Source organism: Oryctolagus cuniculus, chromosome 12 (genome assembly GCF_964237555.1).
Source record: "Oryctolagus cuniculus chromosome 12, mOryCun1.1, whole genome shotgun sequence".
NCBI classification, from domain to species: domain Eukaryota; kingdom Metazoa; phylum Chordata; class Mammalia; order Lagomorpha; family Leporidae; genus Oryctolagus; species Oryctolagus cuniculus.
In genome coordinates this window covers 73667097-73685592 of record NC_091443.1, presented here as the reverse complement: position 1 = coordinate 73685592, position 18496 = coordinate 73667097, and the positions used below count along the sequence as shown (strand labels likewise).

General features: G+C 41.5%; 1 protein-coding gene across 3 annotated transcripts in view; it reads right to left on the bottom strand.

The window, feature by feature from the left end:
• The window catches only part of AP4E1 (adaptor related protein complex 4 subunit epsilon 1), an 87357-nt gene that overhangs the window by 59300 nt on the left and 9561 nt on the right, over positions 1–18496 (bottom strand). For all 3 annotated transcript variants that reach the window (XM_070054200.1, XM_070054202.1, XM_070054201.1), the window contains exons 4-7: positions 12216–12289; positions 11057–11178; positions 5105–5264; positions 2804–2970 (exon numbers count right to left, since the gene is read on the bottom strand). In XM_070054200.1, coding sequence (XP_069910301.1) covers positions 2804–2970; positions 5105–5264; positions 11057–11178; positions 12216–12289 — 523 coding nt within the window. The remainder of the gene's footprint in view (positions 1–2803; positions 2971–5104; positions 5265–11056; positions 11179–12215; positions 12290–18496) is intronic.

The window sequence follows — 18496 nt, the reverse complement described above, 5'->3', positions numbered from 1 at the left end:
TGGTTCATTCCCCAAAAAGCCAAAAACGGCCAGAGCTGGGCCAAGTAGAAGCCAGAAGCCAAGAGTATCATCCAGGTCTCCCGTGTAGGTGCAAGAGCCCAACTACTTGGGCCATCATCCACTGACTTCCCAGGAGCATTAACAGGGTGCTGGATCAGAAGTGAACCAGGGACCAGCGCTGTGGTGTAGTGGGTAAAGCTGCCACCAGCAATGCCAGCATCCCATATGAGCACCAGTTCAAGTCCCAGCTGCTCCACTTCCCATCCAGCTCTCTGCTGTGGCCTTGGAAGGCAGTAGAAGATAGCCCAAGTCCTCGGGCTCCTGCACCCACATGGAAGACCCGGAATAAGCTCCTGGCTCCTGGCTCCTGGCTTCGGATCAGCACAGCTCCTCCTGTTGTGGCCAACTGGGGGGTGAGCCAGAGGATGGAAGACTGACCTCTCTCTGCCTCTGCTTCTCTCTCTGTGTAACTCTTTCAAATAAATAAATAAATCTTGAAAAAAAAAAAAAAAGAAGAAGTGGCCCAACTGGTACTCGAACTGGCACCCATATGGGATGCCAGCATTGCAGGCGGCAGCTTAGCCTGCTATGCCACAATGTGGGCCCCAGAAACATAAAATTTATATGAACACTGAATCTTATTGTAATTGAGACAACAAAGAGAAAATGTTCTATTATCCCAAATTTTTATAAAAGAGTTTCAGAGGTAGGTGGTCTAGCAATTAAGATGTTACTTGGGGTACCAGCTTTGTTGTGCAATGTGTTAAGCTACTATTTGCAAAGCCAGTATCCCATCTTGTAGTACTAGTTTGAGTCCTGCTACTCCACTTCTGATCCAGCTCCCTGCTAATGTACTTGGGAAAGCAGTGGAATACAGCCCAAGTACTTGGGTCCCTACCGCCACATGGGAGATCCAGATCGAATTCTGGGCTCCTGTCTTTGGCCTGGCATAGCCCCAGCCACTGCAGCCATTTTGGAAAGTAAACCAGCAGATGGAGGATCTCTTTCTCATCACTCTTTCAAATAAATAAATAAATCTAAGAAAGGAAGAAAAGATGTCACTTGGGATGCCTGCATCCCACACTGAAGTGCTGGTCTGAGCACTCTGGAGGCAGCAGGTGACAGCTCAAGTAGTTGGGTCCCTGCCACCCACCTGGAAGACATGAACTGAGTTCTTGGATGTTGCAGGTATTTGAAGAGTGAACCAGTAGATAGGAGATATCTTTTTCTCTTTCTTTATTTCTCTCTCTTTCTCTGACATTCAAATAAATAAAATTAAAATAGATAAAAGGTTTAATATGTATGGGGGCAGGTGCTGTGGCACAACAGGTATGCCCACCACTTGGGATGCCAGCATCCCTTACAGGTGCTGGTTCATGTCCTGGCAGCTCTACTTCCAAACCAGCTCCCTGCTAATGGCTTTGGAAAAGCATAGGAAGATGGCCCATAAGATGGCTAATGCCCCTGCTACCCATGTGGGAGACCCAGAAGAAGCTCCTGGCTTCCCCCTGGCTCAGCCCCGGCCACCGGGGCGATTTGGGTTGTGAACCAGCAGATGGAAGATATCTCTCTGTCTCCCCCTCCCTCTCTGTAACTCTGATTTTCAAATAAATAAATCCTTAAGAAAAAAAATTAGGGACTCAAGCCAGGGTCCCCTGCTGTTAAAGAAACCATAATCTAGTCAGAGCTGCTCTTGGACACTTCAGAAATATTTTTAAAAACAAATATATATGGGGGCCAGAGCTATGGCGTGATAGGTAAGGCTCCTGGATTCCGCTTAGCCCAGCCCTGGCCATTGTGGCTCTCTGGTTATGCACCAGCAGATTGAAGATCTCTAGCTCTGTAACTCTGACTTTCAAATAAATAAATATATCTTTAAAATATTAAGAAGTATGTACATGTACACACATAGAGAATACCAATGCAATTGATGACTCTAGTTATAAACTGCAAGGGAATCCCTTTACATAAGCTATAAGAGTACTATCTTAGAACTTTGAAAGTTTCTAGTTTAAAAAGTATAACAAAATAAAGTTAAAAATGCATACAGTTGGAAAAATATAAAGAGTTTATAACAAACATTAAAATATTAAAAGTTTAACATAAGCCATTGGCTAAAAGAAAAATCCAGAAAAATTAATGAAGAAGGCGAAGCATTTAACAGCCAACTAGACTTAAGAGCTGGCGAACTACAGCCCATAGGCCTAGTCTGGCCAGGACCTGTTTTGGTATGGCTATGAACGAAGAATAGTTTTTATATTTTTTGAATGTTTAGAAAAAAAATTTTAAAAACCTGAATTTCATGAAGTGGAGATTATATGAGATTCAAGTTTGACTGCTCATAAAGTTTCTTTAGAACACATTCACGCTCCTTCGTTTCTGTACTGTCTGTGGCTGCTTCCACATACCACAGCAGAGCTGAAGAGCTGCGAGAGACAACTTATGGCCTACAAAGCTGAAAACATTCACCTGGCCCTTTGAAGAAAAAGTTTCCTGAGCTCTCTGTTCACCCTCCCCCCACCACTACCTCTTCTCACAGACACACACACCTAGAACTATTCAGAAACAGAGGAGATGGTACTTGAGGAGTACCTTTCACAATGGGCAGGATTTGGATAACCAGAGAGCCAGGATTACCCCCAGCAAACTGAGAAGATTTATGCACTCTTTTCATTGGTTTATCACAATTAAGCCAATTAAACCCTGGGATAATCTCTTATCAGGAAAGCTCTGGGTGACAAAAGCCTAAAAGCTGTATCATGTGGCATTAAGTTATTAAGCAAACTTACTTAGCATAGTTTACCTTTGATCGTCTTTTCCTAGAAGTCCTAGAATTCTCAGCAGCTGAATTTGCAGCCATGGTGCTGGCACACTGTGGTAATTGAAATCTACTGGGAGCTTTCCTCCCACTACTTGCTTCAAAATTGTTACAAAACTCCCAGTTAAGTCTTTATATCCAGATGAATTCTCCTACATTCCCCCCAAAGAAAAACAACAACATTTTTGTTAGTAATTTCTTTCAAATGAAAAATAGACCTCGATGAAATGCCATAGAGAACCTGACTTAAACATGCTCACTTAAAAGTTTACGTTTTGCTTTTCAAATCCTTGTTTTTCTCTTAATCTAGCATTTTAAAAAACAGCAAAAAATAAAAAAAAATAAAAAAGCTTACATTCACACTGAATCAAATACACTCTAATACATACATCTTCCATAATAAAACTCCTCTGTCTACCTAATCCTAATTTGAATCATCCCCAGAAAAGCTTCCACCACTGGCTACTTTTCTCCATACACAGTTTAATCACACTTCCTAAGTTTTTATAACTACATCTTAGAATCCTTAATAGCCAATACTAGCAATTAAAGTAAAATGTGAGAATTAGCATACTGGCATTAAAAACCATTACTCTGAACGAAAATCAAAGACCTGTTTGCAATCTCTGAACCATACGCAAAAGACTTCTCATAAGCATGTTAAATTTGTTGCAGGTGGAAAAGCACAAGCAAGTCTACTTAAATATACAAAAATCCCAAAATTTAGTGAGCCTGTCCATTAAAAATTAATTATCAGGGTCAGCAATGTGGCATAGCAAATAAAGCCGCCACCTGCAGTGCCGGCATCCCATATGGGTTCTGGTTCGAGTCCTGGCTGTTCTACTTCCAATCCAGCTCTCTGCTTATGGCCTGGGAAAGCATTAGAAGATGGCCCAAGTGCTTGGGCCCCTGCACCCACGTGGAAGACCCAGAAGAAGCTCCAGGCTCCTGGCTTCAGATCGGCCCAGCTCTGGCAGTTGCGGCTGGAAGACTTCTCTCTCTCTCTGCCTCTGTCTCTCTGTAACTCTGCCTTTCAAATAAATAAATAAGCAAATCTTTAAAAACATTAATTATCATAAAGAATGTAAACATATTTCATGGGGCTGGTGCTGTGGTATAGAGGGCAAAGCTGTGCTGTGGTGCAGGCATCTCATATGGGCACCAGTCCACATCTCAGCTGCTCCCTTTCAATCCAGCTCCCTGTTAATACGCCTGGGAAAGGAGCGGAAGATGGCCCTTGAACCCACATGGGAGACCCAGAAGAAGCTCCTTGCTCCTGGCTTCCTTAAAATGAACATCAACTTCTTCAATGCAATTTTTATTATGTAACAAGGCCAAATTTCTGGGAGGAAATTAGTATATGTTAGAAGGAAAATAAGATTTAATATCAAATATCTATCTATACCATACATTGGAACACAATGCATTAAAGGGAAAGGAAGCTTTGGTTCTAAATTTTAAATGAGTTAACAGCCTATTTTATTTTTATAGTAGGTGCTCAGGAAATCTCACCAATATATACTTCTAGGAGTGGGAGGATGGCTCAGCAGTTAAGTCACTGTTTGGAAATCATGCATCCTATATTAGATTGCCTGGTTCAGGTATTAGCTACTCCCCTTCTAACCTATTTCCTGCTAGTGTGTACCCTGAGAGGCAGTGGTGATGGTTCCCATCCACATGGGAGACCAAAAGTGAGTTCCAGGCTCCTGGATTCAGCCTGGCCCACCTGGACCAGAAGAGTCAATCAATGGATGGGAGACCTGCTTCTCTGCCTTTCAAATAAAATGGAAACACACATACACACACACACACATACACACACACACTTGCAGACACAAACCAGGAAATACACTCAGGCTGAATTAGTATAAATCTTATCATTCCTATTTAGAGAGAAGTTTCACCATATCATTCAACCCTTTTTCCTCATCTGACACAGTATTAACACATGAAGTCAACAGTGCAGTCTATACCGCCTAATCCCCACCCTGCTTGTTTCTACAAGCTGCTTGGCAGCCGACGAAGCTCTAAACAGCAAATCACTGTTTGAAAAACCACGAAGATGCACATCGTAATCACCTTCCATACTTCTTAGTAGCACACAAAGATTTTAGGCATTAAAAAAAAAAGACCTATTCTGTAATGTACCTACAACTCATAATTAAAAAGTCAGCAACAGGTGCATAAAATGTTAATTAAGCATTTTAATGAAACCTCCGATTTTAATTTCATAATTATATTTTTCTAATGGAACTCACTCAGTACCTCCTAAAATTTCCAACTTACCTTAATCATCCTGAAGTATATGTGCAAGGAAGCAGCCATGACCCCAACATCTCTGTCACAAAGTGCTTTCCGAAATTTAACATGGATATGTTGTACTTGATTAGGAGCGATGAGATGGAATTTGTATAATGCCAGGACAGCTTTTCTTCGTATTATCTCCCTGAGGATAAAAAAATAAAATCTACTAGCTCTTTGCTATGGCCTGGGAAAGCAGTGGAAGATGGTCCAAGTCCTTGGGCCCCTGCACCTGCATGGGAGACCTGGAAGAAGCTCCTGGCTCCTGGCTTCGGATCAGCGCAGCTCTGGCCGTTGTGGCCAATTGGGGAGTGAACCAACAGATAGAAGACTCTCTCTCTCTCTCTGCCTCTCCTCTCTCTGTGTAACTCTGACTTTCAAATAAATAAATAAATCTTTAAAAAATTTTTTTTAAATCTAAACAAGAATATGTGAATTACCAGGCATTTAATTTGAAATGATTATGGGCCAGATGACTTCAAAATATCAGCTCTTTCCATAATCTAAAGATTTATATACTTATTATTAATTTTATTCTAATATGCCAAACTATAAGAAGTGGTTATCTCTAGAAGATAAACATTCATAGACTCTTTTTTTTGAAATATTTATTTATTTATTTGAAAGTCAGAGTTACACAGAGAGAGAAGGAGAGGAAGAGAGAGAGAGAGAGAGAGGTCTTCCATCCACTAGTTCACTCCCCAGTTGGTCGCAACAGCCAGCGCTGCTCCAATCCGAAACCAGGAGCCAGGAGCTTCTTGCGGGTCTCCCACATGGGTGCAGGGGCCCAAGGACTTTGGCCATCTTCTACTGCTTTCTCAAGCCATAGCAGAGAGCTGGATCAGAAGTGGAGCAGCCAGGACTCAAACTGGCGCCCATATAGAATGCTGGCACTGCAGGCAGCAGCTTAACCCATTACACCACAGCGCCAGCCCCTCCACAGACTTTAACTGCCCATGTTATATAATTCTCTAGCTACTGAAATGTTTATAATGAGAATATACTACTTTTGAAATCAGAAAAAAAAGATAAATTATTAATTCCCTAATTCCACTTTTTTAAAACTTATGGGGCCAGCATTGTGGCACAGCAGGTAAAGCCACCACCTGCAGTGGCAGAATTCCAGATGGGCACCAGTTCAAGTCCTGGCTGCTCTACTTCTGATCCAGCTCCCTGCTAATGTGCCTGGGAAAGCAGTGGAAGATGGCCCAAATTCCGTGGCTCCTGGTTTCAGACCAGCTCCAGCCATTGCAGTCATTGGGAATGAACTAGCTAGATGGAAGATTCTCTCTCTGTGTAACTCTGCCTTTCAAATAAATAAATAATTCTTTTAAAAAAACTTAATTGGGATCAGCACTGTGGCATAGCAGGTAAAGCCACTGCCTGCAGTGCCAGCATCCCATATGTGCGCCAGTTCAAGTCCTGGCTGCGCTACTTCCAATCCAGCTTTCTGCTATGGTCTGGGAAAGCAGAGGAATATGGTTCAAGTTGGACCCCTGAACGCACATGAGAAACCTGGAAGAAGCTCCTGGCTCCTGGCTTCAGATCGGCCCAGCTCCGGTCACTGCAGCCATTTGGGGAGTGAACCAGTGGTTGGAAGACCTCTCTCTCTTTCTCTCTCTCTCTCTGCCATTACCTCTGTAACTCTTTCAAATAAATAAATAAATATATATATATTTTAAAAAGTATTTATTTGAAAGGCAGAATGAAAGAGAAGAGGAAAAAACAGAGGGAGAGAAAGATCTTCCATTTGCTGGTTCACTCCCCAAATGGACACAACAGCCAGGGCTGGGCCAGGCAGAAGCCAGTAGACTCTGGGTCTCCCACATGGATGACAGGGGCCCAAACACTTGGGCCACCTTCCACTACTTTCACAGGCACATTAACAGGGAGCTGATTAGAAGCACAGCAGCTGGGACTTGAACTGGCACTCCAATATCGGATGTAACAATGCAGGCACGCCTAATTCTACTTTTAAAAGCTATCTCTAGAAGTTAGGATGTCAACAAAGGTTAAATCATTAATACACAATTTTAGCTAGTAATATAAAAGCCTCTATTAACATTTTTAAAAAATCTCTTCAACAGTTTCAGTAGTGCCTTTTATATATATATTTTTTTATATCATGGGCAAACATACTCCAAATACTTGAGATCAGGGGAGTACAGGGGAATACACATAATAAAAAGATGTTCATCTGTTTCAAAGGACTTATGATAACAAAAAGAAATACATATGTTCATCTTGCACTTCATTTGTAGCAGATAACTGAAGCAAAAAAGGAGACGCTATCTTATGTTTATAATGTAGTTTCCAAAGAAGTATATTTCTTGTTATTCTCTGTAATTCACAGTTCCATGTATCTCAAATTTGTAGACTATACCAGTAATACTCAAAAAATCACAGAAGTGAAATATTTACTTGTACTACAAAAGAATGATGATTAGGAAAATTATGTGTTACTTTTATTCAAAAATGAAATATTTTAAGCTCTGTAGTATTTATTTCTGTCAAATACAAGATAACAGAGCAGTGCAAGGTTGATCAGAAAGCTGTAGATTTGCAAACATTACCAAAAACAAGCTGTTCCTCAGCCCCAGGGCTACCTGCAATCTATTTTTGCTCTAACAAACAGATTTTATCCTAACAAACTAGTGTTTTAAATTTCATAGGAAGGACCTAAATAACTGATAACATAAAAAAATGTATTTCTGTCACCCAAAGTCATAGAATCTCAAAACCGAGGTTTAATGTAGTCCTCTGTGTTCTATTCAAGAATACTTTTTATAATACTCCCAACAAATGATCATCCAGCTCCTGCTAATTCCATTAGTAAACAGTTCAATATCTTTCTAAGCAAACTATGGCATGACGGAAAACTCTTCTCACCTAAAAAAGGACTGGGGCCGGCATTGTGGTGTAGTGGGTTAAGCTGCCGCCTGAGATGCCAGCATCCCATAGGGGCACCGGTTCTAGACTCAGATGTTTCACTTCTGATCCAACTCCCTGCTAAGGCATCTGGGAAAAGCAATAGAAAATGACTCAAGTCCTTGGGTCCCTGCACCCATGCAAGAGACCCAGAAGAAGCTCAAGGCTCCTGACTTCACCCTGGTCCAGCACCAGACATTGTGCCATTTGGGGAGTGAACCAGTGGATGGAAGCGATCAATCTCTCCCTCTCTCTTTCTGTGTGTGTGTGTGTGTGTGTGTGTGTCTGTGTAACTCTGCCTTTCAAATACATAAAAATAAACCTTTAAAAACATGTATAAAATAAGCATTTAAAAAGAGAAAAGCTGATTAATAACATATTTCTCATTAGGAAAAATAACATAATAACTGCAAACTACATCCCAACATATTGCCACTGGGTGTTAACCAATAGTAATTCTGAGAGAGAACAGATAAATGAAGTGACGAAAAATAAGCTCTGAACAATCAAAGGAATCCCTAGGCCTACTCATAAGTGGTAGTACTAACACAGGACATCAAAGGGTCTGGATTCGGGCTCTGGAGTTAGTATGCAGAAATACAGCCAGGGATTCAAAAGATGAGTCTAACCTTCAACTAACATCTTCTGAATGACAACTACGGGCATATTTGGAGCTCCATTCCATTTCACTTAGTTCTTCACTCCATAGGCTGGAATTGTGGATGGACATTAACTACACTAGCAGAGTTGCAAAAAGTCTAAACTCTAGCCAGGATTTGAAATTAGACTCTTTGGAAACCTAAAAAAAAAAATGGGAAAGGGGTCCTTTCGAGGGTTAGTAAGTATAGTCACTACAAAAGAGGATGGTTAGGAAAATGTTTAAAATATGCTGCTGATATAATCAGATCAAAATATAAATACCTAAGAAAAGCTAGTATTTTCTAACAATTATTTACAATCACTCTTTGTTCTAAACACAGATTTGACATATAAAACATAAAAACTCTGAAAAGCCTATGAAGCTATTCTAGAATTCTCAGTAAAAGCTATTATTTTTGCTGGAAAATTCATGGCCCAAGATCTGTTAAAGAATACAAACTATAGGCTAGCGCCGTGGCTCACTGAGCTAATCCTCCGCCTTGCGGCGCCGGCACACCGGGTTCTAGTCCTGGTAGGGGTGCCAGATTCTGTCCCGGCTGCCCCTCTTCCAGGCCAGCTCTCTACTGTGGCCAGGGAGTGCAGTGGAGGATGGCCCAAGTGTTTGGGCCCTGCACCCCATGGGAGACCAGGATAAGTACCTGGCTCCTGCCATCGGATCAGCGCGGTGCACCAGCCGCAGCATGCCTGCTGCGGCGGCCATTGGAGGGTGAACCAACGGCAAAAGGAAGACCTTTCTCTCTGTTTCTCTCTCTCACTGTCCACTCTGCCTGTCAAAAATAAAAAGAATACAAACTATAAGATAACATTTTACAATCTTTTGTAAAATTAATTAATTTATAAAAAAGGCAGAGAAACAGACAGGGATCTCTCATCTGCTCATTCACTCTCCAAATGTTAACAATAGTACAATCTCAGCCCATTAAAAATACTGACTTTGGGGCTAGCACTTTGGTGTAGCAGGTTAAGCCACCACTCACAATGCCAGGATCCTATACAGACATTGGTTCAAGTCCTGGCTGCTCCACTTCCCATCCAGCTCCCCGCTACTGTGGCTAGGAAAAGCAGTGGAAGATGGTCCGAGTCCTTGGGCCCCACACCCATGTGGGAGACCAGGATGAAGTTCGCAGCTCCTGGGTTCAGCCTGGTCCACAGTCGGTTATTGTGGCTATCTGGAGAGTGAACCAGCAGATGGAAGACCTCTCACTCTCTTTATTTCCCTGTCTCTCTAAATCAGCCATTCAAATAAACAAAATAAATATTAAAAAAAAATATATTGACTAGGGAAGCATGACATAAAGGGTTATATGAGTAACAAAAAAAATCTTTACCAAGAATATCTGTATATTCAAAATACTGAAATCACAAAGAAAAGAAAACGATGCAAACTTTTTCCTAACTTTAAAGATTCTGAGGCTAAGGGGTTTAGCCAAAAACAAAATTATTTCCAGCAGGGTGAAAAAGTAAATCAAGCTAGTAAGATGATGTTAAGGAATCTTAGAAAAGAAAGTTTATAAAATACTACAAGTTATTGTTTATTTGACTATATTCTGCTGTAAATTAGAATTTGAATGCTATGATTTTAATATAAAAAGAAGAGTCTTTCCAATACACAGAAGCTTTGCATTCAGAGTACTTTAACTATTTCCATATGTTTTCCCTTATTTCACTTTCCCCTCAAAATAACTTTGTGAGAACTAAGGATCTTCAACCAAGCCCACATATCCAAGGGAAAAACAGAACCATTGCTCATTAGTGGTGCAATTGGGAAGAAAGCCAAGGATTCCTGATTCTAAGCTTCACTGTCTCTCACTATAACATTAGAAAGTTGCCTAAAATTCTCCTAAACCCACATAAAAATAGGATGATCATATTGGGGATTTTTGCATTATATCTGACAGTCAAAGAATATTCTCAGACCTAGTAGCATTAAGTTAAAGTTATGACAAATTTAAATTTTGTTTTTTGTTTTAGATTTTTTTTTATTTATTTATTTGACAGGTAGAGTTACAGAAAGTGAGAGAGAGACAGAGAGAAAGGTCTTCCTTCCTTTGGTTCACCCCCTAAATGCCCACAACCTCCGGAGCTACGCCAATCCGAAGCCAGGAGCCAGGTGCTTCTTCCTGGTCTCCCATGTGGATGCAGGGGCCCAAGCACTTAGGGCATCCTCCGCTGCCCTCCCAGGCCACAGCAGAGAGCTGGACTTGAAGAGGAGGAGCCGGGACTAGAACGGGCATCCATATGGGATGCTGGCACCACAGGAGGATTAACCTAGTGAGCCACGGTGCCAGCCCCTAAAACTCTGTTTTGAAATATACCATATAGACACCTATCCCAAAAGAATTTACTTACTTAGAATGTTGGAGTTTATCTTCGATTAATGGAAGAACAGCTGGAATCATTTCTCGAGGGAAAATCTGGCTGACAATAGTAAGCGCCATACATACTTCTATCAGGTTAGTGCTCTGCAAGTCCTGGCATAATCATTAAGCAAAGAAAACATACAGTGTACAATGTGACAAGAGGAACAGCAAACCCAACACTGTATTGGCCCAATATACTAGTAATTTTCTCCTAACCTTATAGTTAATTTGTACATCCAGACTTAATTTTAAAGGAATATCACTATTTGTTTCATTAGCCTTAACAGAGTCAATAAACAATATAGCCACAAAGCAACTAATATAAAAGCAAATTGTATTTCTATCCTGCTACTGGCCAAAGTAGTCTCCTTTATTTTCTAAACAAATAACAAAACAATCTAAAGAATTTTTCTTATTAATCAACAATAACAGAAGTTTAAAAGAAAATAGTTGTATACAATAAAATGCATACTTTATATACATTTACAAATGCATATCAATTATTCTAATAGAATTTTAAAACATGTTTTTGAAAGTCTGGAAAACATTTAAGTTACCAGTAACTTTAATACAGTTAATGACTTAAAATTTACAAACTACTACACACATACACTTTCACATATCAAAAAGATTCATACATGATAAATGGAAAAGCTCAACAATTCAATTATTGTATCTCATTCTTAATTTCAAAAATTTCATGAATGTGGATTGTAGTTTTACTAACTTCAGTTACCCAACTGTATTATATTTTCCTTTAAAATGTCATTTTAGAGTTTTTAAGATTTCAATTATCTGGTTTATATCTATATCCCTTTAGAATAGATTCTAGAGAGAAAGACACAGCATGAAAAGTCTCCCTGGCTAAGAGTTTGGAGATCTGGATTATAATCTAATTATTAATTTCAAAATGAAATAATAACAGCAGTAGCAGCCACTTCTTCACACTATTTCAGTTAGCCCTCAAAACTCTAAGCTCTATTACATCTCCCCATTTTACAACTGCAGAAACTGATCTAAAAGATCTTTCTAACCCCATACTATAAATCCATCTCCTTCCAAGATTACCTAACAATATGATTGAGGAGAATGGCAAATGCCAACATGAATAATTCAAGACTTTATATTAATTGAAAGACCGACCATACCTTTACAACTGTATTCACAAGAAGCAGCAACAGTTCATGACTTTCATGCAGAAATAAAGAAACAGCCAAGTAACCTAAACATTGAGGGCATAAAGTCTGATTACTACCCACCAAAAACAAATCTTTCCCAATAGATTTAATAAAGCAATGATACGTTCCTAATTTTAAATTCAAAGGTACCAGTTACAGACTAAAATAAAAACACATTGCTATTAAAATATGAGGTTAAAAAAGCTTAGCCTAGCAGTTAAGGTGCACACATCCCATATGAGAATACCTGGGTTCAACTCTAGAACCTAGGAGGCAATGGTGACAGCTCAAGTAATTGGCTCCCTGGCACTCATGTAGGAAGACTTGAATTATATTCCCTGTTCCTAGCCTTGGTCTAGACCAGCCCAGCCCCTGCCATTCCCAGCCAGCCACTTCAGGGATGCAGGGACTAAGTCAGATTGGAGAGCTCTCTCTCTCTCCCATTCTGTGTGTCTACCTATATGCCTCTGCCTCTGCCTCTGCCTCTGCCTCTCTCTCTCTCTCTCTACCTCTCAAATAAAAAAATAGATAAAAACTTAGGTAAGGAAGATTTCAAGTCTTCTTCATCCTGAAATGTTTGGGAATTACAGATTTTTCAAGGATACACTTGTAAAGGAAAAGGGGCTAGCTACGTGTACCTACTGACGGTCCTATAAATAACATTAAGATATGCCTTCTACCTCTTGTGCAAATCTCTACATAATTAGGCCTATATTTTCTAATAGCCAAACAAAATTATTCAAAAACGAATAGTTATTAGAGTTAATAGTCAGTTATGGCTGCTTGTATTATTGCGTAAGCTACCGTACACCAACCCATAAGATTCAGATCCTATAGTAAGTCATCCACAATCTTATCTTCTCAATCTGAAGGCACTACTGAATGAGTAACAGCTACTGAGGAAAAAGCACTCTACCACATTTAATGTACTCATTGGCTTAAATAAGCATTTTTGTTTCAATAATATTTACACCTTTTAAAAGAACATAGGGCCAGCGCCGCGGCTCACTAGGCTAATCCTCCGCCTTGCGGCAACGGCACACCAGGTTCTAGTCCTGATCGGGGCGCCAGATTCTGTCCCGGCTGCCCCTCTTCCAGGCCAGCTCTCTGCTGTGGCCAGGGAGTGCAGTGGAGGATGGCCCAAGTGCTTGGGCTCTGCACCCCATGGGAGACCAGGATAAGTACCTGGCTCCTGCCATCGGATAGGCGCGGTGTGCCAGCTGCAGCATGCCAGCCGCAGCTGCCATTGGAAGGTGGGCCAGTGGCAAAGGAAGACCTTTCTCTCTGTCTCTCTCTCTCACTGTCCACTCTGCCTGTCAAAAATAAATAAATAAATAAAACAAAAAGTACATAGGATTGAAGAAATACATTAATATATAACGACTGCCATGTTACTTGGAATCTAGATGTTCCATGTCAATTTCTGACACCTCTCATACTATTCAACTAATATTTATTAGACAGTTACTACAGGTCAAGTACTTTACAAGCCTTACTTCATTTAAAACTCACAACAACCCTATGAAGTAGATACTATTATTTTTGTAATATAATACTGAGGTCCGAGGGCTACAGCTATGACTTGGTGGAGCCAGAACTAAACCCAGGCATTTGTGGTCAGTCCACATCTTAAACCCCTATGTTGTATGGCTTCTCTACATAGTCTTCCATGAGTAATGAAGTTGCCTGATTTTCATGCTCTTTTTTTTTTTTTAATTCTCAATTCTTCCAACCCTTTCACTAGCGATTCTAATATTAATTGTCTTCATTGTTACCTAGCATCCATTCTATGTGTGCTTATCATGCAATGAGAGAAAACAGAAACTCCCAGTTCTCACAACTGAGAAGTAGCAGTCTGACAGCAACATTTTCACTGAAAGTCTGAGAAGCAGAGCTGCTACTCCAACAGTCATGAAAGAGGTAAAAAATAAATAAATAAATAAATAAATAAATTTTGACCAGGACCAAGAAAGGGATGAGGAAAACCCCAGAGAACATTTAAGGTGGTGATTAAGTTTTAGCAGATTGCTGACAAATCACTTGTTCAGCAATAATACCCATACCCAAGTCACCAACATCTACACCAACAAATTAATCCAAAGATCATCTCAGTGAAATCTTAATTTTATCTGTTAAGCTAACCTACTTTGACAATCAGACAATAGAGAAAAATATATTCTGTGACTCAAAAAATTTCTCAGGGGATAGTGCAGTGGTGTAGTGGGCTAAGCCTCCACCTGCATTGCAGGCATCCCATATGGAAATAGGTTCTAGTCCCAACTGCTCCTCTTCCAATCCAGCTCTCTAATATGCCCTGGGAAAGCAGAAGAAGATGATCCAAGTGCTTGGGCCCCTGCACCCACGTGGGAAACCTGAAAGAAGCTCCTAGCTCCTGGTTTCTGATAAGCCCAGCTCTGGACACTGTAACCATTTGGGGAGTGAACCAGCAGATGGAAGATCTTTCTGTCCCTCATCTCCCTATAATTCTACCTCTCAAATAAATAAATAAAATCTTAAAAAAAAAAAAAAGCTTCTCAGGTAAACAAAACTATGATCATAGAATATATTTGAAATGACTAAGTGAAACACAGGATAAAAGCTTAGACTAACAGAAATTTGAGTTCACATTCTAGCTCCATCATTTATTAGCTCTATGATCTCAGACAAATGACAAAACCTTTCTGTTTTCTCACCTTTTTTTTTTTTTGACAGGCAGAGTGGACAGTGAGAGAGAGAGAGACAGAGAGAAAGGTCTTCCTTTTGCTGTTGGTTCACCCTCCAATGGCCGCTGCGGCCGGCGCACCGTGCTGATCCGATGGCAGGAGCCAGGAGCCAGGTGCTTTTCCTGGTCTCCCATGGGGTGCAGGGCCCAAGCACCTGGGCCATCCTCCACTGCACTCCCGGGCCACAGCAGAGAGCTGGCCTGGAAGAGGGGCAACCAGGATAGAATCCGGCGCCCTGACCGGGACTAGAACCCGGGGTGCCGGCGCCGCTAGGCGGAGGATTAGCCTAGTGAGCCGCGGCGCAGGCTGTTTTCTCACCTTTAAAGTGAAGCCAAAACAACCTCATAAAACACAGCACTTAAAATGTCTCACTCATTGGGCATTGAAATTTATTTACCAGCCGGTGCCATGGCTCACTTGGCTAATCCTCCGCCTGCGGCGCCAGCACCCCAGGTTCTAGTCCCAGTTGGAGCTCCGGATTCTGTCCCGGTTGCTCCTCTTCCAGTGCAGCTCTCTGCTGTGGCCTGGGAGGGCAGTGGAGGATGGCCCAAGTCCTTGGGCCCTACACCCGCATGGGAGACCAGGAGGAAGCACCTGGCTCCTGGCTTCAGATTGGCACAGCACGCCGGCCGTAGTGGCTATTTAGGGGGTGAAACAACAGAAAAGGAAGACCTTTCTCTCTGTCTCTCTCTCTCTCTCTGTCTAATCTGCCTGTCAAAAAAAAAAAAAAAAAGAAATTTAATTACCAATAGTCACACAAAAAAATAAGAAGACATTCTCCATCAGGGAAGGCACCCAAACTGGCCTTAGAAACCACAGCAGAGAGGGGCAATGGGAGCAGATCAAAGACACACGAGAAGGTTTAAACGTTATCTTTAAAAAACGACTTTTTGAAACACCATCTTAAGTGTTAAAGTGATTATATGGATAGGACTGAGTGTCTGGTAATAGATAATTTTAAAAAGGAATGAATGCTCCAACATGGAAAGCAATGCACACAGCAGACTCAGAACAACAATCACTTTAAACAGCACTCTAATCTCAGAATCAGCCCTTAAGGCATTCTGATCTGGCTGAAAATCCCACAAGAGCATTTCAGGCACGGAAAGCCAAGACACTGTGGCAAAAAGTGTCCTACATGAAGGACCACAATGGGTGAGACCCCAGTGGAAAGAAGAGGTCATCAAAGAAGGAAGTACTTTTCTCTGAAGGGAGGAGAGAACTTCCACATTGCTTATGGCCTTCTCTAAACACTAACAGAGTTTGTGGATCCAAAAGGCTTCCATAGCTTAGGCAGTGCATGTCAAGAGCCTCGGGTAATCATTAAAGTATTGTTAAGAGTGTTGTTAAATTGGCCGGCACCGTGGCTCAATAGGGTAATCCTCCACCTGTGGCACCAGCACACTGGGTTCTAGTCCCGGTAGGTCGGGGCACCAGATTCTATCCCAGTTGCCCCTTTTCCAGGCCAGCTCTCTGCTGCGGCCCAGGAGTGCTGTGAAGGATGGCCCAGGTGCTTGGGCCCTGCACCCCACAGGAGACCAGGAGAAGCACCTGGCTCCTGGCTTCAGATCAGCACAGCACGCCAGCCGCGGCCCCCATTGGAGGGTGAACCAACGGCAAAGGAAGACCTTTCTCTCTGTCTCTCTCTCTCTCACTATCCACTCTGCCTGTCAAAAAAAAAAAAAAAGAGTGTTGTTAAATTAACAAGAGTCACTGTGCACTAACTGCCCTTGCAGGACCTCTGTCTTCAAAGAGTTGTATTATAATTACGTCTAAGTGCTTGCAAAAGATGTATCATTCTTGGGTACTTCTTTAAAGTTAATTTCACTTTTTTTTTTTTTTTTTAGAAAATTAACTTCAAGATGCAATGACTTTGAACAGCCCTTGTCTCAACTGTTGAGGAACAGTTTTTTGGGTTTTTTGTTTTTTTTTTCTTTTCCTGCAAATTGTTGAACTCCTTACTTAGTATAGAGTTGGTCTTCTGTGTATAAAGTTAATTGAAAATGGATCTTAGTGGAGAATGGGACTGGTGATGGGAAAGGGAGGAAGTGGAGGGGTTAAAGTCATACTTATGAATGTATGAATTTTGTATTCCTTAAATAAAACCTTTCTTTGGGGGAAAAAATAAAAATAAATAAAATTATAGTCATGGAAAAATTTTAAAAATTAAAAGAAATGACTTTCAGGGCCAGAGTTATGGTGCAGTGGGCAATAGCTCCACCTGCGGAGCTGGCATCCCCGTATAGGCACCAGTTTGTGTCCCTCTTCCAATCCAGCTCCCTGCTAAGGCCTGGGAAAGCAGTAGAAGATGGCACAAGTGGCTTGGTCCCCTGCACCTAGGATGGAGACCCATAAGAAGCTCCTGGCTTCGGATTGGCCCAGCTACAGCCATTGTAGTCATTTGAGGTGTGAACAGGCAGATGGAAGACCTTTCTCTCTCTGTATCTCTACCTCTCAAATAAAATAAATAAATTGTTAAAAAAAAAAAATGACTTTTGGGGCCAGCACTGTGGCTCAGCGGGTTAAGGTCCCAGCCTGCAGCACTAGTATCCCATATGGGCACCAATTCTAGTCCCTGCTGCTCCACTTCCAATCCAGCTCTCTGCTACGGCCTGGAAAAACAGTAGAAGATGCCCAGGTTCTTGGGCCCCTGCATCTGTGTGGGAGACCCAGAAGAAGCTCCTGGCTTCGGATCTGCTCAACTCTGGCTGTTGCAGTCGTTTGGGGAGTGAACCAACAGAATAGAAGACCTCTCTCTGGCTCTAACACTGTCTTTCTCATAAATAAATTAAAAAAAAAAAAAATGACTTTCAGTCAATAGCACATATTAAGAATATCTGATGCCTGAAAGGTTGTATTTGGAATGTTCTTTTGTTCTCTTTTTCTGAAAAGATCAAAAAGAAATTTTCAATTATTGTTGAGCATTTTGGGAACAGTGAAAACCTTTTCAGTTTTAAACAGCAGCATGCTAGACATGAATCCGTTTGGCGGCTGGCGCCACAGCTCACTAGGCTAATCCTCCACCTGCGGCGCTGGCACGCTAGGTTCCAGTCCCAGTTGGGGCACCAGATTCTGTCCCAGTTGCTCCTCTTCCACTCCAGCTCTCTGCTGTGGCTCGGGAGTGCAGTGGAGGATGGCCCAGGTCCTTGGGCCCTGCACCTGCATGGGAGACCAGGAGGAACCACCTGGCTCTTGGCTTCGGATCCGCCCAATGCGCCGGCCACTACGCACCAGCTGTAGTGCCCACTTGCACTACGCGCTGGTTGTAGTGCCCACTTTGGGGGTGAACCAACGGAAATAGGAAGACCTTTCTCTCTCTCTCTCTCTCACTAACTCTGTCAAAAAAAAAAAAAAGAATATAGACATGAATGCATTTGGAAATATCCAAAAATTAGCCATAAGAAGAGACAGTGATGACAGATACAAGGCAAAAGTCTGGTATTTCTTTGCTCCTACCCAACTTTTTTTTTTTTTTTTTTTTTTTCATTTCTTTTACTTCTCCACTTCCATGCCTTCACTATTTCTTTC